The sequence below is a fragment of the Passer domesticus genome, chromosome 5, assembly GCF_036417665.1.
Source record: "Passer domesticus isolate bPasDom1 chromosome 5, bPasDom1.hap1, whole genome shotgun sequence".
In the NCBI taxonomy this organism is placed as follows: Eukaryota; Metazoa; Chordata; class Aves; order Passeriformes; family Passeridae; genus Passer; species Passer domesticus.
The window spans coordinates 30,841,870-30,869,337 of NC_087478.1; the positions used below are offsets into that span (position 1 = coordinate 30,841,870).

The window sequence follows — 27,468 nt, forward strand, 5'->3', positions numbered from 1 at the left end:
CAAATGAATTACGGTGATCCAAACACCACGGGGCGGAAGGGCTGTAATTATGCACGCGTTCCAATTAAGGCACTGAGGGCAATGTCGCCTGCCCGTCCCTCCCCGGCTGAGGGGGAACGGCGCCGCGGCCGGGACGGAGGACCTCCGGGCCGCCAGGGGGCGCTGCGCCGCTCGGGCCCGCTTCGGCCCTCTCCCCGCGGCTTCTGGGAAGGGCGGGGCCGCGGCCGCCCCCTGCAGGCGTCACTCCCAGCATGCAGCGCGGCGCGCTCCTGCCCCTGCCGCCGCTGCCGCTGCCGGGCGGAGAAGATGGCGGAGGGAGGCGCGGCGGATCTGGAGACCCAGCGCACGGACGTCGCGGCGCTGCTCAAAACCGCCCTCCGCAAGGGCGACACCTGGTGAGGGAGGAGCGGGGGGGCTCGGGCGGACCGGCGCGGGCGGCGTCCCCCCGCCCCCGGGGCCGCTTGGCTGCCGGAGGGACCGACCTCCTTCCCCTCGCCCCCCCCCAGCCGCTCCCGGGGGCGGCTCGGCGTCTCTCCCGCTGCCGCGAAAGTGGAGGCGGGTGACAAGGGCGGGGAGGCAGTGCTGTGGCACGCGCTTCCCGCCGCTCGGTTCCCGCAGCCGCTGCCCGGCGGGGAGCGGCCGCCGGGGTGCGGCGGGGCCTCGGCCGGGCCCGGGCTGCGCGGAGGCACCGAGGTCAGCGCCCGCCGGGGCGGGCCCGCAGCCCGCACGGGGCTTGTTTGGGCTGCGCGAGGAGTACTGAGGTGGGGGAGAAGAGCTCTGCTAGCCGGCGTTCCTTCCATTAGCCAGGCTGAAATGGCCCCGGCGTCACCTTCACGTTATCAGAAATGATATCTGGACTCTGGCCTAGGTGCCTTGATAGCCGTCCGTGGCTGTGACAAACCTTGAGTTTAAATTTTATTGTGACTGTAAACGTGTTAGTTTCCTAAGAAAGAGGCCCTGGAGGTGTGAGCAGACCCTGATGATACCTTTTCAAAGATGAACGTTTAGAAAAATATGTTTTATTGGTCAGTCATAAAATATTCCTTAGTGTGTCATACAAATAGTCAACAGGATAATCCACGGTTAAATAAGCATCTGTTTTTGGCGTATATTTGGTAATTGAGCTTCTGTAGTTGTAGTTGTAGTTCTGTGAGGCTAGGAAATTGGACCTTTCTTTAGGAGGAGAAAAAATAAGGAACTGACACTTTTTCCACGACTCAACCTCTTCATCTCTTCCTGTGTGAAACTGTCACCCAAAGACAAAGGCTGAAGCATTAACTTAGAGAAAATTAACTATGAATACACAGAAGCAGAACTAGCCCACCTCATTTCAGCTGTCATCACTTTCTGTTCCAGTTCTATAAAAGACTATATTTAACAGTGTTGATACTGCAGCATGTGTCAGAAGCATACATTCTGATGCATTATTCAAATACTGCTGAGTATATGTTCGGTTTTGGCATACGAACAGACTGCTCTTAAAACTGAAAAAGTGTAAGAAACTAGAAAAAGGAAATGAATTCACATGGTAGTGTTGAAAATGACCAGCAATAGTAAAAGCGTGCTCAAGCTTGATGTCTTTCATGACTGTTTTTTTTATGGTTCTGTTGGGTAATTCCCAGTTACTAAAACAACATTTCGAGCAGTTAATATTGTTCAAAGTGATAGTACTTTTATGACTAGTTGACATCGTGACCGAAACAGTAAGTTAACTGTGCTGTTTACTTTTTTTAGTATGTTCACTATTTTAATACAGAAGGATCAGTTATGTGCGAAAAGCTTCTAAATGTTCTGTGAAAATATATCTAGCTGTGATTGACACTGATATAAGTCAAATGTTTTAAAACTGAATAAGCTACAGCAAAGTCCCATTAAGTTTTACTCATGAACTGTTAAATCGAGCTACATAAATGTGTATGCTTGTGCATTCATAGGATTTATATTTTGACTGTGCAGCTATCTTCACAAATTAAACGGTACATTTAGTCCAAAGGCTTTTGTAGAGGTATTTTGTAAATGGCTTTTTGATCTTTTGGGACATCAGTAAGGAAAAAACAGTTAAGTTGCTGTAAGTCATGATTCAGAATTGCATTGATTCAGTAGTAAATACTGCTGAAAAAAATTTCAAGAATGCCATACCAGCCTGTTCTGTTTGAGCTTGAAAACACTCAAATGCAATATTTTAAAAATACTGGCTTGTACATTGAAAGTCTTTTCCATGTTCTTCAGAATTTAAAATGGAGAGAACAATAAGCTGCAGATGGAAAGTATAAAGCTTTGGGGGTTTTCTCTAAGAAGAAAGCAACTAAAGAATAGCGCAAAGAGAGGCAAATCTTAGAAGCATCCATGACTTGGCTGACGAATTTATTTGTTTGTTCTTCGTGTACACTGCAGAGAGAAAGAAATAAAATTGACTTGAAATGCAACATTTTTAGAGTTGGGTATTGGAAGAATAATTGCTAGAACTAGAAACCGGTTGAACAGGTGGTTTAGTGAGCTGTAGAGTTTGTTCCATTAGATGTTTTTAATGGTAGCTTGGGAATAGTATGCATGAAGCTGTATTGCTTCAGTGGACAGACAAGGTTAGTGTCTTTTAACTGCTTCAGCTGCAGGGACAAGATTTTGGGCTAGTTTGTTCTAGTGGTCTTTTTTTCATTCTTTATGGCCAGTTAATAAATTAATAAACTCTCAGAGATGGAGGATTCTTCTGTATTTCCATTTATCCTATTTTTCCAAACACACATTAAATAAAAAACAGAATTTTCCAACAATGAACTTCCTTTATTTATCAGTTCTTTTGAATAATGTTGTCTACTTTTGTTAGTAAAGTCAGTATAAAAACTAGACTTTTGTTCCACAGAACTTGAATTAATATAAGTTTTACTTCTTGCAGTATTGTCCAAAGGATCTTCAGGTTCTGTGGTTCTTTTCTCTTTAGGAAAAGAAAAAATGCAGCATTTCATTGTATGTCTCACAGTTTTAGCATCCAATACAATTACATCTCAGTATTTTGAAATTCTGCTGGTGCTTGACAAGTGAGGAGAGTTTATTTTATGAGGAGATTTTACCCTCTCATTTAGAATGATAAAAATTATTGGTTGTTACAGGTGCAGGCAAATCTGAACTCAGTGTCTTTTACTCTCAAATTGAAAAGCTGTTGATATTCACCAGATGTTTAGGCACAGTATAATTTGTGTGACCAACTGGTCTTGATGATGTAATTTAATGTCTTTGTAGCTGCAGTGATATTCTTGAGAACCTTGCCAAGCTTTTCTGTTTTTAACAATATCATGGAAGTACAGTTTTCAATACTGAAAGTTATTGATCTTGGAGCAGTTGTGTCATAGAGGGAAAGACCATCAGTTTTTCTATGTGACTTCTTGGGTGATTTCTCTGTAATTTCTTCCCCATGTGAAAGTGTGATTTTTTGATTTTGCCTTTAAAACCACGTTATTTCCCTGTAGTTCCTGTTCTTTTGTGGCCTAGTCAGAAATGTTGTCCCAGTAGCTTAGATATGACATTACAAATGCTCTCACACTCTTGCACATATTGACCCTCCATGGTTTAGGACATGTAACCACATTTCTCACCTGCCAATGAATGTTTTACTTAAAGTGCATGATAGTGACTTAAAAATAGCTAACAGCTCAGCAATCAGTTTTATCGCTTTTTCTCTCTCTTCCTTCCAGAGTTTCCCTACTGTGCTTCTTTCATCTATTGCTTGCCATAACAATTTGAGAGCTGATGAGAATATAGAAGTCACTTGGACAAGAATTAGGCAGTTACAGTGGACAAAAACTATCACATGGGGTTTATTTAGTGGCTAAGGGAACAAATGCCACTTGAATAGGGCATTTGAATAGGGAATACCAAGTAGCACTACAAATATGTACTGTATACAGAATATATTAGTGAAACCATTCTATTGTCCAGTTCTGGTGTCCATATGTGACAGAAGGTGTTCATTTAGAATAAGTTCAGACATCTCAAATCTGATAGGGAAAGCAGAAGCCTTGCCTTTCAGAGAAGAGCTTGGAGAATCTGTCTGTTGAGTTGTGAAATAGTTACGTAAGAGGAAGATGTCTTCTAGGATAAAGATTTTTAGATGAGCAGATAAAGACACTATGTAAAGTGAAGCTAGTCAGGTTTAGGCCAGAAGGAAGATGTTGATTTTCAGCCCTGTTAGCCAGTGGATTTTGGTGCCGGTCATCATTTTACAAGAGCGATAAGATAGATTCTTAATCTCTTCTTGGTTTTTAAAACTTGCAAATTAGTAAAACCTCAGAAGTATAATGTTTTTAGTTTTCAGGTGTGTCTGATACACCTCATTCTGAAATTCTGATGAGTCTAGGTAGAGTACTGTTGTTACCCATGCAGTACATTTCATGAATGGTGAAAAGATATATTATTTTCTTAACCTGTGGGAATTTCATTGCCTTTCCAATTGTAATACTTCGTCACTGAAGAGAGGAAGTAAAAATGAAGTGGGTTAAAAATCCTTTCCAGTGAGTGATCAGTAGGTATGGTAAGTTCAGCCTTAAGGGATTTTTCCTCCAGAAGTGAATTTCTCCACTGAACATACAAGCATTTTAATTCTGGCTGCAGTGAAAACTCAGGAATCTTGATGAACAGGGCTGCATCTGTAGCCCTGCTGAAAAACCCTGCAGTGCCCATCATTGATGATAGCCTTGATGCTGAAGTGCTTAGCTTTAATGTCATTTTACACTGTGGGCTTCAAAGAATGTGCTGAGCTGGAAGGCACCCACAAAGATCATCAAGTCCAACTCAGCCCTGCCCAGGACATCCCCAAGAGTCAGGCCATGTACTTTTTTCTAAGTATCGTCTTCTCAGTGTTTTCCACATTTCATCATCCATCATTGTGTTGTACATGAACAGAATCTAGACTGAATGTTAATGGAAGATTTTACTAGGTTTCACTGAGGGCATGATGAGATGTTATGGACCTGCACTTCAATAATATTTGGAATGATATTCTAAATTATTTTGAGAACTTCATAAAATGAGAAACAAGGAACACTTGTGTCAGTGTTCCAAGGATAGATTAAGAGTTGGATGGGTTTTTATTTTAAAATGAGGTTTAAGTTGCTGATTTTGACTTTTAAACCTTGTGGTTGAAGTTTGGTGTTAGGTTTCTCTCTGCATAAGGACTGGTGCTGCATGTGACCAGTAGTTCACAAAGATTTTAATTTTTCTGGGTAATACTTACAGTGGAGATGAGTAGATGCATTTTTCTTCTGTTAATTGATCAGGTGAGGTGAAAGCATATTAAAATCATGTTTGTTCCAGGCTTCTGACTGAAAATTGATTTGTTAGATTGTTTTTTAATGACAAGTCTTTACTTAAATGGAAAATTTCTAAGGGTATGTAGACCACTTATATAGTTCTTAATATAAATAAAATGTTCACACTGAAATTTTAACATAAAATTGTGCTCCACTAATTTTGGCTGAGTTGTACTTTTCGGTTGGCCTCTTGAAGAGGCCTCTGTGGCGTAAGGATGAAGAATGTGCTGCTTATGCTACTGTAGCACATTATGGCAGTGGAGCATATCACGAGCTGTAGTGAGAATTTGATTTGTTGATTTGAAATCCTGGTGCATTTTGTTGAGCTAAACACTTATTTCTGAAGAAGAATCTGGAATACTTGGATGGATTTCTTAAAAATGGGAGGTAAACTATTTTTTTGTTGTTGTTTTTGACACCTGCACTTTTTTCTTGTGGATTTACCTGTATTTTGAATAAAATGATGGTGTGGTTTGTGTGATAGAGTAGAATAATTATCACCATTTTGAACTTTAAGAACTTGTTAATTCTGGAAGAAAATTTAATTTAAAGGCATCTATTAATTTTGAGTGCATTTGGTCAAGCAATTTTCATCACCTTCATCAAAGCAGAAATACATATACAAACCCTTTCTTATGTTCTTACTTTTATAGTTGCAGTTGTGCAAGAACAAAAATCAGATGCTGTGCCTTTAAGCAGGAGTCCTAATTTGCTTTCTGCAAAACAGTTGTTCCACTTTGTCCTCTGTATTGCTTAATCTGTACTCATGCACAGTGAGGAGAGTAAAAAAAAATCCTCACCTATCTCTCTGGACAATTTGCACAGTTTTACTGTTAAAAGTGAAATAGCTTCTGTTCAGAAGATATGATGTCCCAGCAGCACACAGTGCAGAATGAGTGTCTCTCTGTGAAATGTCTTTATTGCATATTAAAGTTTTCTGCTTTGATTTTTAATTCAAAAAGCTGAAATATCAGTCATTATAAACAAATGTAGGTTACATGTTGTTTAATTCTGTCTATGCATAATGGTCACAAGAATTCAGAAGCTTTTGACAGCGGTGGGAAATATCAAGGTCTTAGTTATACTGTTCAGATATTTTTCTGTCACCTTGGATGCTGAGGTAAAGAATGAATGCTGTTTTACTTGTGTAATGTTTCTGTTATGTTAATTAGGTTTATTAAGGCAAAATATGCAGTAAATTACAGGTGAACTTGAATTACATTAAAAGTTTCAAACCATGGGAGAATTTTAGAAATCAGTTAGTAAGTTTCCTGCTAGTACTTTCTTTTGTTCAGTGAAATGTCCATGTAGTCATGCAGCTACAAAATTTTAAAACTTCCATAAACTTAAAATTGATTTTCATTATTTGCTGAGTTTTTATTTAAGAAATAAAGGTGTATTTCAAGTGTTGTAATAGCTTCAGATTTTTGTACTTGTAAGTTAATGTGCAAAGGCTGTAAGTAATCCCATTTTGGGCTGCCTTGAGTCTCTACAGTTGATCATTTGGTCATTCATAAGGATATGGTATTTTCTGTTAAATTTATTTGGGTGACCCAGTTTTATTGGGTTTTCATAGCAAGTGTTGGTAGTGGAGTTGCTACAGGGGTGGCTTTTAGGAGAAGCTTCAGAAGCTTCCCCTGGGTCTTACAGAGCCAGTGCCAGCCAGCTCCAGATGGACTGACCACTGGCCAAGGCCAAATATCCCAAATTGAAGGGGACCCATAAGGGACATTGAATCCAACTTCCTGCTCTTTGCAGGACTGCCTAAAGCTAAACCATATGGCTAAGAATGTCTTCCAGGTGATCCGTGAACTGGCCAGCTTGGTGCTGTGACCACTTCTCTAAGGTAGCCTGTTCCAGTGACCAGCCACCCTCTCAGGCTTTTCATGATTCCCCTGTTGCAGCTTCATTCAATTTCCTCATGTTTTATTCCACTATCTGGCATTTCAGAGGAGTCTAGAGTATAAATTGTCCGTTATATATGGTAATCCATTTCAGACAAGCAAGAAACATTTTTATAGAAGAGAGCAGATATATCTGGTAAAGCAATCTGGAGCTCTTCTCAGAAGTAGATACTGGGTAGTGAATTAGGCCAGACATGAACTGAGAACATACTCACATGTTCTGTAGTTTTTGATTCTACTTGCACAAAGAAAATTTTAAGTATACATAATATAACCAAGAAAAAAACTCCAAAAGCTAAATAAACTGTACAGATACTTCCAGTGTTGTTAATACTGAAAATTCCGTATTTGAGTGTAATTTTCAGCAAGTGGTACGTGCATGTTTTTGTTTACTTTTAGGTAAAGGTTTGGGAGTATTCCAGTGTTCTATGTTATTGACCAGTTGGCTCTAAGTGACTAGGTTGTACTATTTTCTTCAATTACTGATTTGTTAGAAATGTCAGGTATCTGCTGTCGTAGAGTTAACCAGTTCTTTTGGCTGTGCAGTTGTCTTAGTTTTTAATATTTGTCCTCCAAAGCAGAATATCTAGAAATTTGAGACTGTTCTGGACTTCAGTCTTTATTCAAATCCTCCAGATTTCTTTTACCTCAAAAGATGGGTTGGTTATTCTGCTCACTAACAAAATTGATGACATGCCAGAGAGCAAAATTTGTGTTTCCTGAGATCTTGATTCCATCAGATAACAAACATTTCTTAATCATAATTCTAAAAAAAATAGGCCATACATTTTAACTTTGATGGGGAGTTCTGGGGTAGCCTTCTTAGTCAGGTCCACAGTTCAGAAAACTGCTGTAGCGTTAGACTCATTTGGAACTCCTTCCTGCATTAGGTAATAGTAACAAAAATAAAGGCAAAACATTGTACCAAGCTTCATATACGTATATTTTGGTCTCTATTTTAGTAATGCATGGTATTCTATTTTTGTGTCTGGGACACCACAGATTACAGGGTAGTGTATCTGGTCCAAGTCCATTAATACTTTTTCCTTGAAAAGGGATCAAATATCATTTAACAAATGAGAATTTAGCAGATGTAGTTCTGATTACTTGAGCTTCCTCTTAAATTACTGGATGTCCCTCATAGGTAATACTTAGTTTTCAGATGGTTGACTGTGTCATTGATATTATAACATTGGTGAGAAGATAAGTTGCCTTCTAAAGGTTTGCCTTCTCTTGTGCAGATGATGCGTCTTGTTGATCTTGATAAGAATGCTATATTGAATGTCTTTTTAGAGTCAAAAGCTGTAAATTATAAATCTCTGATTATTACTTTTCCCATTAATGCTAAGAAGTCTAGATCTTAGCTACAGAAGTGCTTTAGCAGTTTGATTGATTTGCCTTAAACTGAGCATGGTGTAATCGTGCTCCTTTTTTTTTCCCTTCCCCAGCATAATCTTTAATGTGGCATATCCCTCTTGCATAAAATGAGGGTAGTGTATGGCGTTTGAATGCAAATTTCTGGTTTCCCTAATCTGTTTGCAAAAGTAGTATTTCATGTCTTGATCAAGAGCAAGTTCTTGTAATGGGGTGTTCTGGTTTTGGCTGGGATGGAGTTAATTTTGCCATGGTGAGGGAATGGAGCCTGGAGCCCAGCCCTAGGCATGTCCACATTATTATGCTCTACCACCCCCAGGGTGGGAGTCAAGGCCTCCTGCTTGGGGAAGAGAGGTGTGGCTTCAGGATGAGCAAAGGCATGGCAGGAGGGGGAAGTCCATCCACCATTGTTCGTTGTCCCCAGGATGAGCATTTTGTGTGTAAATCACCCTCTTTTTTCACTTCTGTTATTAATATTGTTGCTGTTACTGTTTCTTTTTCTCATCTCATTTCTGTTTCCAGTAAATTGTTACTATCTCAGTCTGTAATGCCCGTTTTTTTGTGGGGTGAGGGAAGGGGAGCAGTTCATGGTTTTGGTTTTTTAAATTCAGAGTGCTAAACTGGGGAATACCATTCTTAAACCAGGATAAGAGAGACAATTATAGCTACTGTGACTGTGTTCAACAGTAACTCAAAATAGCTTTTCTCACCTGTACCAGATTTCTGTTGAAGCAAAAGTAGCAGAAGGGTCATTAAAACACTTAATATGTATTGAACATAGATATACATGTAACCTGCACATACGTGCCTATAGCCAGTAATTTGCTGTAAGAATTCCCATCTATAGTGTCTGCTAGCATTTTTTGAAATATCTATGTGCAAATATTCTTTTCATGGTGGAATAAATTTTCTAAACTTTTCCATGTAATGCATGGTACCTCTGCTTTGTGGTAAAGGAACTTGACTGTGCTGTTTAGTTCTTAGCATACTTACATACTTGCATGATTTGTAAGTGGCCTTTCAGCTTTCTTTATACCAGAAATATTAAGCTCTTATTTGAGCCTGAAAAAATTGCTAAATGCAAAATACCTAAATGTGAGGGGAAATGATGAAAGATTTTTTTGCACTTCATGTTAGGAAACAGCAATGTTACAAAATCTCTGTTAAGGAGGACTCTAAAGAGATACTGCACAGCAAATTTTGGTTGATGGCAAAATTAATTGGATGTGGAAGAAGAAAGCTGATGAAGTGTTGAAATAGATAATGTTGAATATTTAAAATCTAGAACAGTGGACCCCAAGCTTTCTCACACTGTTAAATTTTATTATCAAAAATTTGTATTAATCACTCTGTTACTGGGGTGTGATAAGACATTTAACACAAAGCATTTGAAAAGTAAAATGATTCTCTAGGAGCAGTAATTTCTTAAGCATCAATTAAAGGCAGTTTGCCTGTATGATAGTTTCTCTTCTGTGTAAAATTATATCTTTGCTTCTTAAGATTGATAGCTCATTCAAATTTAGGTCAAGAAAGTAGAGGCCAATGGGATAAGGCTAGCAGGCTTGGTGGTGACTGTATTCATAACCACGCACAGTTACAGCTCTTATGGAATAGAGCTGGATGGCCACAGCAGAAGAGAAAGGGAGAATGCTCTTGGCCTTAAGTACATTCATGAGAATGAAAACTTAGTGTATAAAGGCAAGGGCATGTTAGATTAATCAAATTCTGTTCCATCCTACCATAGTAGCAAAAGATTTGGAACAGACAAGGCAGCAGATTATGAATACTTTTAGGAAGGAGAAATAATGCATGATATCTTAAAAAAATAAATACAAATCTGAGCATCACTGATAAAATTTGGTATCTTGATCTTAAAGAAATTCTGGACAAAAAAGTATAAAATGTAGGTATCAGTGGACTTTGTAGAAGCCAGACTGTGACAACAGTTTAATCTGAATAAAAATACTATGGAGCTGAGATTCGAGATATAATCTCTTTATATGAAGTGTGATGTTGATAATTATTTGTAGGAGGAACGTGTAGTCCTCTGTCAAAAGCAGAGCATTTACTGTTTGTGTTGATGTTGACTCAGAGGAAGAAAGCATGCTCTCTGGTTCTTGACAAGGCATCAGAGTCCTGAAGTTTTTTAAGTTGCACTTGAATGTTATAAATAAAACTGCAGCAGTAGACAATTCTTTACTGAAAGTTCTCTCTTACTTTTTTAAAGGGCTGTCTAATTACGGAGATTTAACTTGAATCTCCTGAATTTGAAAATAAAGAACAGGAATTAAAGGTGACAATTCTTCATGCTAAAAAGGGACAATTTTTTTTTCAGCTTGCTGTTTTTCAGCCTCTGATACGGGTTATTGGCAGTCTTGTAAAATTGTACATGGCTCTGTTAGTGCGCTCTTTAATTGACCCCAGCTAAAGTCCTCACTGGTAGGAGATGCTGATAATGGTTAGCAGTACAGAGAAAAAAGCACTGTCATTTCACAAGGGCTGATGAAAGAATGCTGGTGTGTTTTCATGAATGAGGTAGGAAGTAGTAGAATGCCAGTAATTAATACATGTCTTCTTCCTTTTAAGGTATCTAGTGGATAGTCGCTGGTTCAAACAGTGGAAAAAATATGTTGGTTTTGACAGCTGGGACAAATACCAGATGGGAGATCAGAATGTGTACCCTGGTCCTATTGATAACTCTGGACTTCTCAAAGGTAACTGCCTCTCACTGTGAAATAAGTCTATAGTACATTAAGTGCAAAATTGTCACAGGTAGTTCATCTTTTGAAGTTGGCAGTTTAAATGAACCTCACCATACATAAAGGTAAAAATTTTGGTTTCTTTTCTGACCATGACAAAGAAACTGGAATAGATTTCCCTAGTAAACCACAATTTTATAAATACAGTTATTGGAACTTCTTTGGAATGGTAACAAAACATGTAATAATATAGAAATTCCTGGTTTATAATGAGATTCTGGGCTGTCTTGAAACCTGAAAATTAGTCAAGTTGAAAAAAGGTGGCTTGAGTTCGCTATGATTTCCCTTTTTTTGGTAGCTTAACCAAATTAGTTGATTTAAAATAAGATTTTTAAGTTGAACTCTGAAGCTTATTTCTGTAAATAAACCCCAAACCCTTACATTAGTTCTGGAACAATTGAAGAAGTGCTATTATTCAGTTCGGTGACTTAAGTTGTGTGGAATGATGGAGGATAATTTCCTATTTTCTTTATGGTCTTGTAAGGATATTGAACTCTGTCACTGCTTTGATTACTCAGGTCTTACTGACTTCGGCTGAACTGTAGCCAAATTTGTGAACACAGGTCTCAGAATACTTTTCCACATATTTTAATCTTCACATTCTGTATTTAATGTCCAGTATCAAAATACCATTAAAGATGTTAATATTTAATCTAGCAGATACAAAATTGAGCAGATAATTGGTTTTCTTCTTTGCAGTTACAGGTAATGAAATAATACTGCTTGTTATATTGGCATGGAGAGTAATACCAGTTTTGCCAACTTTACAGGGCTTATGAGCTCCTGGTTTTCTTAATTTCAAAACTTCTGTAATTAGTATTTCATTATTTTATAAATTGAATGTTATAGATGATTGCACCTTTCATAAAACTTGTTGTACCATGTTCTACTAATTGTCAGTGTGAATGAGTATGTCTGACACTGACCAGTGCCTTTGTAGAAGGTGCTTTATTGTCATATACATCTATATGTTCTTTTCCATCCAGAAACTTTAAGGTCTTTTTGCTCCAGGTGAGTGTTGTGTTTTGTTTTCTGAAATGTGAGGATTTAAATGTTTTGTACGATTTTGTAGTAAATCTTGCTGTGAGGCAGGGATGTTCAGGTGATACAGCTCAGCTGACATCAGATGTAGCAACATCTTTTTATCCTCAGTGAGGTTGTATCTGTTCTCTCTTTTGTGTCTTCCCTCTCAAAAATAGGTGATTTCTAGTTGTGTCAAACACTGTTAGTTCATCTGTACCATTTATAACGTAATCTACATACCTGTTCAGCTTAAAATTACTGTTGTTATGAAGTCTAATTTAGGGTTGGCTGTCCAAATTAGAAGTCATGTTAGCCATTTTCATAGAAGCGTCTGAAAACCTGTATTCTGTTGTTTTGACACTACCAGTGCCCCTTTCAAAATAAACAGCATGAGGGGTTGTGAACTTCACTTTTTGCTCAATCATGGTTCTAAACTATGGCTCTACATTGGCAGTGATTCCATGCATCCAGTTACCCTCTGACATCTACTGTTCCAGTTGAAATTAAGGACATTAATGCCCAGCAAATAATAGCTTTCTCTTTCACACACTGTAAAGCAAGTCCTCTCTACTAGGTTTTCTATGTAGCATAAACTGACCCTGAAAATGCTGGGATTTTAATCTTGTCTTTGGCACATAGTATGCTCTGGTTGCTGTCATGCTGCTCTCCTTAAAAATGTGCATCTGATATAAAGAATAAAATAATTTAAAATGGGCATGCTTTCTCAGATATTCTGCAATGTAATGCAGTGATAAGGAAAACTAATTGAATTCATAAAAGACTGATTCCAGGAAACTGAAGCAGTATCTTGTGCTTATATTACTTAAATGCTTCTCCCTTGTTTCCAGAACATTTGGATGAAGTGAGAGCAATGAAAAATAACAGGTAGAGATTTCAGTTAATCTCAACATGTGCAAAAAAGATCGAATATGATGTAATGCACGTGTCATGTTCAAAAGAAGAGATACATCGTCAAAGCGGGCGCAAGGAAGTAGGTATTTAGAGTAGCTGATTGTTCATCATAGAAAACAGTGCTGTATATGAGGGACTGAATTGTCAGAATCAGGGTATCTGTTTAGTGGTTCTGAAAAAAAATTATATTACAAGAAATGTTGGTATTTTTAGAAGGAGATAACAGAATCCAAATTACACCTTCTCACTATATAAAATCAGTGCAGAAATACCGTGTGAGTCTTGTGAAGAGTTATGCAGACCTGAACAAGTGCTTGTGGATTTCTCCCCTCATTTTGCTCCCAGTTACAGTGTGATGTGATGCTTCCAGACGGAAGGACAGCTGCCCTAAATGTTTGAAGCTCACAGTGGCTCACATCTGGAATAACCTCTTAGACCTAAAAGATAGCTGCTAGTAATAAAGATTGAATGAAAACTAAAAGCACGCTGCTTACATTAAGAGATTGCAAGTTGTCCTTCACTCAAGAGCAGCATCTCCCCTTCTCTGCAAAGAATTTTGTAGTGACTGTTAACAGAGCACATAGGATCCTTGAAATAGGAAGTTGTACTATGCTACTTTCCTAGTCTGACTTAGGGTGAATTACTTCAAAGTTTGTTCTTGAATCTGCAGTTAACTACTCATTCTCATTTTCAGCTGTGGAAGTATCCATGATGATGTGGGAATATGTGTGAAGTGAGTGGGAGAAATGAATTTGTTTCTCTGAAAGCTAGGATGATGTATGATAACAAACTAGGTGCTTATGATTGCATGGGAGTATAAAGTTGTCACTCATACTGTAAAGAAAACCACCTGTAATAGGTGTGCTAAGCATAAACTGGATACCAGTGACATAATTGTGACTCAAAATATTTTGTCTGCTCTTTATGCTAAAAATGTTACATTAAAAATTCAAGTACAGAATTGCATTATTTGAGTGAAAATAATCTTTCTCTTATAGATGGTGATTCTCAGTCTCTCAAGGAACATCTCATTGATGAGCTGGACTACATCCTTCTTCCAACTGAAGGCTGGAATAGGCTAGTGAGCTGGTACACACTGATGGAAGGTCAAGAGCCAATTGCACGCAAGGTACTCTTCAACTCCCTGCTGGAATTAGTATGATTCACATATACTCCTGCAAATACACAGATGTTGCACAGGAATTGATTAGCAGACTTTTAACTCCTGGCCTGTGATAATCATATTAAGAACTCCTGCTTTAGTTGCTTATTGATACTGAATTTTTACTCAAATTTTTAAGGCTTAAACGTGTAATATTGAGGCAGGGGGATGCAAAGAATGACTTAATACTTTCTTTTTCTGGAAGTAAGTTCTCTGAATAAATATCTCAAGAAGAGTTTGCTTTAGAAGCTTGTATGGCTATTAATGCAAATGATTTTGTAATTAGGTAAATAACTCTAAAACTGTATTGACTATGTTAGTGAAAAGTCTAGCTCTAATAATGTTAACATTGGTGGATAATTGGTAGTTTCTTTCGGATAAACACTCTGCTCAGCTGCTTGCTAAGGGAGTTCTTTCTTTAACCAAAAAAGCTTCCCTCAGTGCAAGTAGTAGGCCACGGTGTCGTGGATAGTGTGGCCCTCCATCAATATGAGATACTGAAAAATTAACATCTTTAAATTTTTTTGTTTGCTCCAAGCTCATAATACCCTTTATTTTTAAAGGTGAGAGGACATTTCACCAGTTTATTGATCATACAATCTTTTTTTGGTTTTGTTATTTCTTAGGATTTTCGATTGAGTGATTACAGTTGCATCCTCACTGAACTGAATTACTTAGTTTTTAAAATACATTTTGGTATATTTATCCTTTTTGTGTTTTTCAGTTATGGGGATCTTTATTTTAATTATTTTTAAATCACTGAAAAAATATTAGGCTTAGAATTTAGTTTTATGATTCCTGGTGTAATACAACTTTTGTTTCCTTCTTATGACATAAGTATGGTCTAACTGAGTGCATGCTGGCTAACTTAAAGTTGACTCTTCAAATAAATGGTAGATACAGCTGTAGAAGAAGTTTTGGGTCTTCAAAATTAATTTGGCCAGTAACAGAAGTTTGTTAAAGGGTTTTATTATATTTTCTCTAATATGATAAAATAGTTGTTTGGTTTTTGGCTTTGTTTTAAAGAGACATCCCTGAAATGTCTGTCATTTTGTCCAGTTCTGTTAAAGCTGAAATCCATTAAAATAACTCACTTTCTTTAAAGATATATCTGTTATCAATTGGTATTGTTTTTTCTGAAGATGGATTTCAGTAAACTGCATACTCTTCCATCATCATGGTAAAGTAAAAAGTCTGTAATTTTTTCAGTTAGGGAGGAAAATGGTAGGAGGGAGCAATGAAATTAATGTAATTTCCATTCCACTTGGAAGTAACTAACTGGAAAAATACACGGAGTATAATGAGTGGCCAGGTAAACTGGCATAGCTTTGTTATTTTCTGCCTGTATGAACAGCAGTTATCCTCAGAGAAGCATATTCCAGTTCAGCATTTTTGTTTCTGATGCTTTTGTCGTTCACCATTTTTTTTCCTGTTTGCCATTATGAGTTGTTTGTTTTTTTTTTTCATAAACATGGTATTATACTTTTCTTTCATCCCCTTTATAGCATTAGCTATTTTTGAAATGTGGATCCAAATTTTAAATTGATAAAATTTTGTATTTGATCTACATCAAATAATATTAAGACTTCTTGTAATAGGTTGTACTACCACTAGAGTGTCAGTTTTTATTCTTAGAAATGTGCTAGCTGCACTGCATAGTTTTGTTTGCTGCCACTATTTTGTTGTGACTCCAGCAGATGAAAACTATTGAGCTGCTCAAATTAAGATGCATTTTTGTTTAAATGCCATGATTGACAGTCATTAAAGGTAAGGTAGGAAATGAAATAATTCACTAATTTCTTCGTTCTTTCCCTATGGCACATACATGTAAGTTATATTTGTACAGCAGATAGCAGATCTCTCCTAGTAATTCGCTGGTGGCTTTATTTTAACCGTATTTGTCAGATGTATCACATATCAGGCTGATGGTTATTTTTGGAGCAGTCTACATGACTGTGCAGTTACACTTTGGAAGATCAAAGGGAAAAACATTTAAGAGGTGACCCTGAATATTTTTTTCTACATTTTACTTTTATTAAAAAACAAATCCTGTATGTTTAACTATTCTGTAATCTGTATTTAAAAAATGAACATAGAATAAACAACTCTAATGAGGAGGTAAAATTTCAAATTAATATATTCATTATTGGAACGTAAGGGGAAGATTTGTAGGTTTTGTTTAAAAATGTGATATCCAGATTTTATTAGTGTGTAGTATATTTTTGATAAGTACTCATAACTGTGAAAACTTTTTCTTGATATTCTGTGGAAGTAATATATCATGAATGTATTTGGAAATAAAAGTACCTTGTGGGTGTTTTTACCTTTTGGTCACATATCTTTGGATTAAGATTGCATATTTGTGATTTCTCCTTTCTACACTTTGAAAGTCATCGTGTTATGTACAGGTAAGACAGTCATCATCATGGAAAGCAGTAATTTCTAGTTTACTGTATTTCTAAAAAGTTATAGGAGAATTTTAGTTCTCATTTTTTGCATTTATTAAGTGTCTTATATTACATGAGCTTCAGTTTCTTGAAGAGTTCTCAAAAATATCTTGAAGCGTGTGCATATGGCAACATACTCAGACTGATCCTAATCTGTTTTTCAGGTCGTTGAACAGGGTATGTTTGTAAAGCACTGCAAAGTAGAAGTTTATCTAACAGAATTAAAACTGTGTGAAAATGGAAATATGAACAATGTTGTCACACGAAGATTTAGTAAAGCTGATACAATAGGTATGCACAACTATTTTCTAAAAATATGTGATTGGCACTTGTATGTGGTAGCAAGTTCTGAATAAATGTATAGATAAAATGATAGTTGGCTATTTTGACATTAAAAACAATGGGAGTAATTTTGTTTCGGTCAAGGTTAAAAGTTAACAGATTGGAATTTTGAGGGGGTTTAATACAACTGTAACAATATAATTGCATGTTTTATTATCTAAGCATCTGTATTAACTTTAGAGGTTTGAGCTTTGAAGAAAGTGAATAGTGTGATGTTGTTTATTGGATTTAATAGTACTTTTTCTTGGCTTTTGATGTGTAAGAACTGTATTTTTATGTGTTTCATTAACCAACACATTCTAATCATATATACAAAGAGAAAGATATATTACAAAACACAAGAAAGAATTTACTTAATTTATTAATGCCTAAAGGTGACCTACAAAGGCAGTACTCTTCATGTTGTGAAGTGGCAGGCCAGACACAATCTTTTACAGTAATTGAATCTGCTATTAAACCTTTAAGTTACCTTTATTTGTATTTATTTTGACTGCTCGTTGAGCATTCTGTCATTGTTTGAAGCAGTATTTTGATAAGATATTTGATGTTGAAATATCTGAACATTTTCAAAGATATTGCTCCTCATTTTTTGGTGTGTATTTGTGCATGTGTAGCTGAGATAAGAATCTTTCAATCGTCTGTGTTTGTATAATTTTGTACTTCATGCAGAACTGTACTTTATGCCCTTGGCACTGTATGTCCAGCCATCACTTTGTTTATATTTTATGACAGCAGTGTATGTTTTTAGCTTTTGCTTCTCTTCACATTATGAGTAGTGACTTATACTTACCAGCCTTCTTTGCAGATTGCTTGCTGAGACGTAATCATTTTACTTTGTTAAATTTCAATATTTTAAGTTAGAAAAAGAGTCACCTCTTGTATCTGAATAAAAACTTTAAAATTGTGAAAATTCTCCTCAAAACAAGGTTTGTTGTTAATTTGGCTTTTTGAGATCTGTTTTAACTTGGGAGGTTATACTTCATTATTTTCTGAGGAAACCAGGAACTTGGAAAAAGCAATTTAACATTGTCCTTCCCTTAGGACCCAATGCAAGCTATTTTGCAGCCATACCGAATTTAATTGTATCACTGAAATTATAGGTAATGGATGAATTTTCTTTCTCTAACCAGAAGCAGGGCATTTTGGAATGATAGTTACTTGAAGATATATTCATTTTTTCTTAGCAAAGAGAGAATTAAAATTATAAATAAATTGTTGTAAAAGGTAATGAGAAGCAGTCAGAGTTCACTGGCAATCCCTTTCCAGACACTGGCCTTGTTTGCTTTCCTGAAATGTGCATGATATGCTTCTGGAAGCCTTTAAAAACGTGCCCTTCCTGAAGCTTCTTGTGTAGAGTACACAGCAGCGGTATCCTAGCCAAAGTGTCCAGAAGAGTTTGTACCTTAGAAGAAGAGCTAGAAAAATTCAACCCACTTTAAGAGTGAAATAGTAACTTATCCCTCTTATCCATTACTTAGATTGTGGGTTTTTCCCCCCTGCTTATTACCTCGAGTATATTTAAGGTAGTTCTGAAATTCATCAAATACACAGCAGAAATGCTTATTATATCAATAATAATGCAAGAGGGATCTTTCAGAATCTTGATTATTTTTCACTCTTCCTTGTATATTCCAGTTAAGGGATGCATTTTTATTATAGTTGCAGAAGGCTTATAGTACAAAAGAGTCAGTAACAGCTCCACAGAACTGAGTAGACACAGGGTAATACAGTCCTTTTAAGAAATTTTAATTTTTCTGTCCACCATCATTGGTTATATTATTTACTGCACTCAAAAAATAAGTACAAGACCTTTCTTCATTAAAAAGAAAAACAATCAGAGAAATATCCTAAGTATAATATAATACTCACCTATCAGTCTTCAGATATGTGTTATTCCTGGAATACCTTTGCTTTTCCACTCAAATAGACGCTCAACTAAGCTGTGTCAATAAATTAGTACAAAGTCACTTCGGACTGACATCTTAACATTAACTTAACATCTAAGAGTTTCCTGTGGCCAGCATTTGTGATTGGACTAGCTTTAGGAGCCAGGATTTATTTGTATTAGGATTCCTGAACTCTTTCAGCATCTCATCAAGACTGTTCCAGGTGGTCTTTCAAAATAGTACTTCAAGCATGCAGTTGTTCTCATGAATAAGCTCTGTGATTTTTAACAATATAGGTTATTATCTGTATGGAAGCTGTAACTTGTAACTCTCAAATTGAACTATCTCAAATTGTGGGTATACAGATGCTGGAGGCATCTTTAAATGGCAATTCTTCCTGTGCCTTTTAGGCATCATGCTAGTACTGATCATGTCATACACTGGATGTATGTAACTAAAACTCCCCAGGGAAGTGTTGGAGTCACCATCCCTGGATGTGCTTTAGAACTGACTACATGTGACACTTAGTGCTGTCATTTAGTTGATATGTTGGTGTTTGGTGAAAGGTTGGACTCATCTTGGATGTCTTTTGCAACTTGAATGAATCTGTGATTCTGCTAGGGGAGAGCCCCATACACAATGTGACTCAGACGGTATCTGTCTGATAAGTTTTCATATATGCTGAAGCAGACACTTCCACTTTACTTCATAAACCAGCACTCCAGTAGTAGTTGGTGAGGATGGGAGGAAGAATTATGAAGTGCGCATTGGTTATATGTTCATGGAAGTACATAAAAGAATCTTATTTTCAGAGTCTCAAAATTGGCATAGTAGTCAAGTGGAACATGTGTCTTGGACATAATAATTGTGTAGTCATCCAATGGGATTGATTCTTCCTGTCTTGTAATGGTTCTGTTAGCAAAGCTGGAGTATGTTAAAAACTAACTTAATAAATGTTAGTTTAGTGCTTGTGAAGAGAACTACTTGCAGTGCTCAGATAATTAATTGCCATGGTATTAATAGAATGAAAAATTACATTTTGTAAATTCTTCTTTTAGTGAAAGCCACTGATAGATCTAGATTTTCTACTTTTTTTGACAAGATTTTGCTGACTAGTTTTATTCTTATATTCAGACATAATTATTTTAATTATTTGGTTGAGAATTAAGACAGTACATGATGGGTTTTTTAAACCCAAAAAATCAAATAAGTCTCTTGCTTTGTTGATATCACCTGCCTTGCCTATACATCATCTGCGACTAACAGATCTGCGACTAAAGTCTAACACTTTCTTTCAGACAAAAAAGTGTGATAACTAGTACAGAAACAAACTGTATTCAGTTGCCTACAATATCTACAAATATATCAGCCCGTTGTAATACATTTCACAAGCCAATGTCTGGACTTCTGCAAGTTACTTTTAAGTTTTGGGTCTCAGTTTGGCTTTTCCCGTTCAACCTAGGGGAAGAGAAAAGAAGCTTGAGGAAAAGGGAGCAAGAGAAGCTGACACACTAGTGTTTTGTCCTTAGACTTTGGAGGAATGTCTTTCAAAGAGATTACAGGGCCCATTTTTATAATTATGCTTTCAATGATCAGGAATAAAGCGTTTGTTTTTTGGCTCCTGTTTTGTGTTTTGTGTTAGCTGTTATGAGACAGCTTCCATGGGCCTTTGTGAATCTACCACTTTAAAAAAGCAGCTAAGTTGGATTGCTATGATACAGCACTGTACATATTAGCTTAAAAACCCAACTTTTCAGTAAACTCTATTTTTTTGCAAGGAAAATAGTGTTAGTTAAAAACTTCACTTAAATTTCAGTTGTACGTAAGCTATGCTACCTTAAAATTATGTAACACTGGTTATATTTCTGTAGAATAGGAGCTGGCAGACCTTTCTTTGAATCTTTCAGGGACGTAAAATCTTTCACCTCCCTTTTAGAATAAATTTTTGTGCTTCAGTTTTACAGAACAGTCTTTTTTTTTGTTCTGTGGACACGTGAATTAAACTTCACACATATATAGTGTGGTGTAGTGCTAATTGCACTTGGATATGGGTGGAAGCATAAAACCCAAAAAGGTTTGATTTACAGAACAGAATGACTTCCTGCACTTGACTTTGCTATCAGTCTCACTTCTGATAATTTGCTACTTCCCCACACTCCTCTGTTAGTGCACTTAGAAATTAGTAGATGGCTCCTGTCATCTGTTACTTACCAGCTTCTCTTTATTTGGTCTGCCTTGCTAAGGAATTCAGTCCTCTGACTGTTTCCATTTCAAAGGGAAGCTAACTAGCAACTTACTGCTTGTCCTACAAAATGGTATAGTTGCATGGCAATTTATACAGTTTCATACATATTTTGAGTATGTATGAAATGTATGATGTGTTATTTGATGATGAATTCTGATGTGTTATTTCACCTTATACTGTTTGTGTATTGACATGTTAAATTTGTGTTTTTTCCTTCACAAAACAGACACAATTGAAAAGGAGATAAGAAAAATCTTCAATATTCCAGGTGAAAAAGAGACCAGATTGTGGAACAAGTACATGAGTAATACTTTTGAACCTTTGAATAAACCAGACAGTACCATACAGGATGCTGGTTTATACCAGGGACAGGTACAGTGAAATATTATTTCTTGTCTAGAATACATTTATCTTATAGCTACATTTTCATGAGCAACACCCAATAGTTTTTGGGTTTTTTTTAAATGAAAATCACTTTCTAATCGATTATGTTATGGATAGAGGATTTTGTGAGCAAATTTCTTGAAATTAAAGTAGTCTTTGTGTGTGTTTTCAGGATTAAAGACTGAAAAGAGAGATGAAAGACGGAATTTAACTCTCCTGATGAATTAAAATTTTTAATATATGTCTAAATTTTAAATCTTATGTTTACCAAATTTTATTAAATTGCTGATATGAATTTGGTAAAATCTGAAGTAAATAATTATTCCTAGGATTTTGGATATGTTCCTATAATGAAACCCAAAATTTGAAGAACTTTTTAGGTACTCTAAAAGAATAATTCTACTACTCAGATTCCGCTGTCTAGATTTCATAAACAACATAACAAAAAAATGAAAATACTTTGATAAGAGCAACAGAGACAGCGGTTTGTAAACCTACTTTAACATGAGACAATGTCATCACTTCAAAATCATCACTTTACAGAGGAATTCCTCACAAGATAACTTTTTACCTTTCCAGATGAATATAAAGAACAAGCATTGAATGTTTAACTACAAAATATAAATGTTAAACAGAATAAATTTTCAGATTACACTGATTCTTTAGTCTTCAAATAGAGTTGAATGTTTTTTCAACAGCTGTAGTTCATGCAGTCACACTACAAATGCGGATGGATGAAATTTGATGGCAGTAACTTTAGGCAAGATTATATTAAAGTATTTCCTTTTGTTTTGAAATATTTGACTATAACCGACTTACCAGCAGTATTTAGGCCGTGTTTCAGTTTCTTTAATGGCACGGAAAAATTGCTGCTTGAACTATTGTGTCCTGTAGCTTCATGCTTCATGCACTTAAACCCTCACACAGGTAATTTTAACAATGCAGAAGTCCTGCTGGAAGAGCCCACATCTCCCATAAAATATTCACATCAAAGATGTAACTTGCAAATTATCTCTATCCCAGTGAAACATTAACTATGAAGCAATCATGGTCTAATAAAGCCGTGACAAGATCTCTAGGTGACATCTGTACTTTGAGCAAAACAAATACTGTTGAAAACAGAGTTTAACTGTGGTTTCTGAAACTCTTAAATGTCGTGGTAAGCTATATGTATTTGGTCAGTTGCACTTGCTGACACACACGGTTATTTTTCTTGCCGAGCTTCCTAATCTAATAATAGTTATTCTCACTATTTCAGTCTGTCTATCCTAATAGTAATAGTAGTGTATACGATTGAATAAAGTAATGCTTTGAATTTATCAGTTGATTTCTGAAGCATGCCTTTAGAGATTCCATTGAACTCCTCAGTCTAAATCTACTTTCTGTTTAGTAAGCTCTGGGTAAGTCAATGGCAGAATCAGTCTTTCAGCATCAATGACCAAGGATAACAGACTACACTGTTCTTGATAGAAAGCTGGTCATGATAGAAGGCTTGTTTTCAATCTCATGCTCAAGTGTGTTCAGACTGAAAATGTGATTACATCTTCAAGTGGCTTATACACAAGGTTTTGAGTATTAGTACTTACCTGAATTTATGTCATGGTGTAGATGCATACAGGCACAGCATGGCAGTTAATTAGTGTCCTGAAACTTCAGTGTACAGTGGTGCAGAATTAGGTGCATTGGGAGTGGGGAGTTGGATTCAGTTTAAACATTGGAGTCTAGTTGCCATTTCAAAGGATCCAGCTATCTCAGCTGTCAATCCAGAAGAAGGCATGAGCTGTTTGTAGGTCCTGTGTCATATCTGCCAGCATAGGGGAGCTATCTCAGATACCCAAAGGAGTTTCAAATGACACCTGATGCCTGTGTTTGGGACTGAGTGTTCTGTACTCCATTGCGTACCAATAACAAATTGAATGAAATTAATTTCATTAGCCAGCTGTCCTGTTGAAAAAATAATATTAGATAAATGCTTTGGTAAAATATACAGGAATAACCATACATGCATGGTTTTAGGGCTATTGAATCAGAAAATAGGGTTTTTTGGGTTTTTTTTTTCTTATCCCTCTGTATGAGGCAAAATTTCTTCAGGATCCCTTCCTTAACAGGGCTGTTGTATAGACGTGTGATTCCTATAGATTCACAGGTGCTGCTTAAACATTGCAGGTCGTCTTCTGACCTCTTGGAGAGATAATGTCATCCATGGATTGTAGAGGAATAGAACTACTGACTTTCCTAAATTAAGATGATGGTTGAAAAAAGTAGAGAGGAAGGAGCAGTGTAGTGGATGGAATACGGAGTGTAATGGAATATTCTTGAATCTCAGTGAATAGTAACTTAAATATCAGTCTTTTCTTGATCACGTCAGAAGATCCATTGAAAAGATGGAACAGAAAGCAATCTATTGATATTTTTATTTCCGTTTTCTTACTGTAATTTTTGTGGTAGGTCCTGGTAATAGAACAGAAGAATGAGGATGGAACATGGCCAAGAGGTCCTTCAACTCCTAAGTAAGTTATGAATTCCAGTCATGTGATTAGTTTGCATATTATTTTGCTTTATGAAAGAAAAGTTTTTTAAAGTGGCATTTTATCTTGAAAATCAGCCTTCAGATATTTAATTGAAAGGACACCTTAATGTATTTGCTGTAAGTGTCGTGCATTGTAGAACATAGCATAATAATAGTGAATTCCTACAAAGACATTGCCTAACTTTGTTGAATTCAACCAATGATATACATTATCCTGCTTAAAAATGGGGGAAAATTCCATAGTAGAAAACTGTAAAACTCAGTAATATTTTATTTAATTTCTGTTTCAAAGCAAAGGGTATCTTTTAGTTCAACAAAGATTTTATCAGTATTTTTCTTACATGTAAATATTTTTATGAACAGCCTGTTTCTTTTGTCTCCAGAGCATAATATTTACCCACAAAGTTTATTTGAATTGCAGCCTACATTACCATCATGTGGCTTTTATTCCTTGTTGGGCTGTCATCAGTTAATGCAGAATGATGTTGGTTTCGTTTTCTATTTTTCCTATTGCTGTTATGAACAGCACCTTGATAATGGCAAGTGAATAGAAAGACTTGTGTGTTTTTCTTCATTTAACTATTTTTAATGTTATTTCCAGTATCTAAATAATTTTCTCTTGATTTTGAAGAACAGTTGGAACCATTTAATTAATATGATGCCAGGCTTACAAATAGTTAAATGTGTTCCTTGCCTTTGTCGGCTGGTTCTTGAGCGTATCTTCCATTAAAAAGTTTTAAGTTCTTTTAAGTTTTGTTTATTCCTTTTGAAGTTATGTATGCATGTAGTTAAAAGTCACTGTTCTGAAGCATTTTTATAGTATCATTGCTTATCATTTGAAGGACAGTGTTTCTTTATCTTTGGTGTTTTATCTTAAGCAGTTATATTTGGAAGACTATTTTCTATTAAGCTCTTTAATGAAGTCTGAGTTCAATTTAAGATTAGTATGAACAGTATAATCTTGCTTATCAAGATGTTGTAACACAAGGCTTTAAAGAATGTGGAGCAATAGAAAGAACGGGATGCTAAGAACTTGAAGTTTAATCTTTGACCTCAAAATACATCTAAAAATGTTTTTTGAAATTTAAAGAAATTTAAATTCTTAGTCAAATTTTAGCTGTATCTTTGAAAGGTTAAAAGAACTTACATGAGTCAGTGTCATGGATTATTTTGGAAGTTTTGGTTGGAAGATATTCTGGTGATGGTACCTGCTTTTCTTCTGCCAGACATCTTTTCCATGGAAAGCATTCAGGAGCAGTATATAAATTAAAGAATATCTCCTGAAAAATGTTTGATCTGGGGGCAAGTGAAATGCTAATTCACAATACTGGTGTCAGAGAAGGCTGTAAGTAAACCAGCAAATGAGGATGAATAGTATCACTGTGAGGTTGGATGTGGTTTTTAGATCTAGCAGCTATCAGAAAGTTGGGAATTTGATACTCAAACACACTGTAATAATGGAAAGTTTGCAAAATTTTGTGAATTCAAATAGCAGCTATCAACAGGCCAGGACAGATAATAGGACAGGTTTTTACATCTGTTTAAAACTTCATGAACAGCCTAATACATGTTTAAAGGGATAGAAATATTAAACTCACTTTGGAGTTTTCTGTATGAGGTCCATTAGGAGTATTAGTTTGTCAACAGAAATAGCATATATCCACATACCTTTCTGTAGCCCTGTCATTGGTCACACACTGGCTCAGTGCTGAAATTACCTCTTTGTAGTGCTTCTTTTTGAAGAGTACAAGTTGTAAACAAATTCTGATGTCAAGGTATAAAAGGCCATATTTAGAAATATCAAAATATGGGATATTGGAAAGCATGAAGGATGATAAAGCTTAAAAAGGCAGGATCATTTCAGAACATGAGCTAAGCTTTTCCACAGATTCACAGAATAGATGATGTTGGAAGGCATCTCTGCAGATTCTCTGGTCCCACCCACTTGCTCAAAGACAGGTCATCTAGTGCAGGTTGCTTGGGACTTTGTCCAGATAGGGTCTGAGTATGTCCAAGGATGGAGGCTCTGCTGCCTTCCTGGAAAACTTGTTCCACTGTTTGGCAACTTCTATTTTGAAAGAAACTCCTTATATTTACAAAGAATTGCCAATGCTTCAGTTTTATACCTATTGCCTCTTCTCCTTTCAGTGGACATGACTGAGAAGGGTCTTCCTCCATCTTCTTCATTCCCTCCCACTGGTTATTTATACATGTTGATAAAATTGTTTTGGAATCTTCTCTTCTCCAGGCTGAATGGTCCCAGGTTTCAGGCTTTCCATAGAGGTCAGATGCTGCAATCCTTGATCACCTTTGTGGTGTCTCACTTGACTTGGTCCAGGATATCTGGGTCTCTCTGGTATTGGGGAGCCCAGCACTCCAGGTGTCTCTAGCCAGTTCTTAGTGGAGGAGAAGGATCACCTCCCTTGACCTGCTGACAGTGTTTTTCCCACTGGGCCAAGCTGGTTGTCCACGCTGCTGGCTCATGTCCAGCTTTTTGTCCAGCAGGACCCCAGGTGGTTCCCTGCCAAGCTGCTTTCCATTTGTCACCTGCCCACACACCCACTTCTTCTCAGTGTATTGGTTCCTGGCATTGTTCCTCCCCAGGTACAGGCCTGTATATTTGCCTTGACTGGACTTCAGGAGGTTCATGTTTGCTCACTTTTCCAGCCTTTTGAGGTCTGTCAGAATGACAGCAGAATCTTTATTGTGATGATTGAAAATGAGAAACAGTAAGATGGAAAGACATTCTGCACATTTTCCCTGCCTCTTTCTCGCAGAAACATAACAGCAATTTTTATATTGCTTCTTTTGGCAATTTTTCTGTATTCCTCCTACTACAGATGAAGATTGCTGTCAGTTTTTCATGAATATGTTAAATGTGTAAGCATATTTTCTTCTGCAAGAAAAGAACATACTTTGAAAGTGGCTGGGTTGGGACCTCAGTTCAGTAAAGGAAGGAACATTTTTGAAACTGGTGATTCTGTTTTTCTTGAGAGTGTAATGAATTTGTACAAGAAAAAAAGATTGATTATCATCATAATTGTCTCTTCTTCTGAAATTAGAAAAGAGTGATTTTGAGATCCTTTTCTTGTAGGTGCAGAGACCATGCTATACAACTTAAGTTCTGCACTGTGTTCAAGCTTGCCAGTGTTTGCATTTGTTTTATGTGTACTACTTTTCTAACTTCAGAATTTTGG

At 36.5% G+C, this 27,468-nt stretch overlaps 1 protein-coding gene across 4 annotated transcripts in view; it reads left to right on the forward strand.

The window, feature by feature from the left end:
* Positions 1-237: 237 nt before the first annotated feature.
* Positions 238-27,468, forward strand: part of USP15 (ubiquitin specific peptidase 15) — a 60,393-nt gene continuing 33,162 nt past the window's right edge. For 3 of the 4 annotated variants that reach the window (XM_064422530.1, XM_064422531.1, XM_064422535.1), the window contains exons 1-6: positions 238-395; positions 11,168-11,295; positions 14,274-14,404; positions 17,049-17,175; positions 21,584-21,729; positions 24,190-24,251. In XM_064422530.1, the coding sequence (XP_064278600.1) occupies positions 307-395; positions 11,168-11,295; positions 14,274-14,404; positions 17,049-17,175; positions 21,584-21,729; positions 24,190-24,251 (683 nt within the window). In that variant the 5' untranslated portion in view covers positions 238-306. Of the gene's footprint in view, positions 396-11,167; positions 11,296-13,211; positions 13,355-14,273; positions 14,405-17,048; positions 17,176-21,583; positions 21,730-24,189; positions 24,252-27,468 lie in introns of those variants that run through there. The other variant, XM_064422533.1, reaches the window with a different exon arrangement.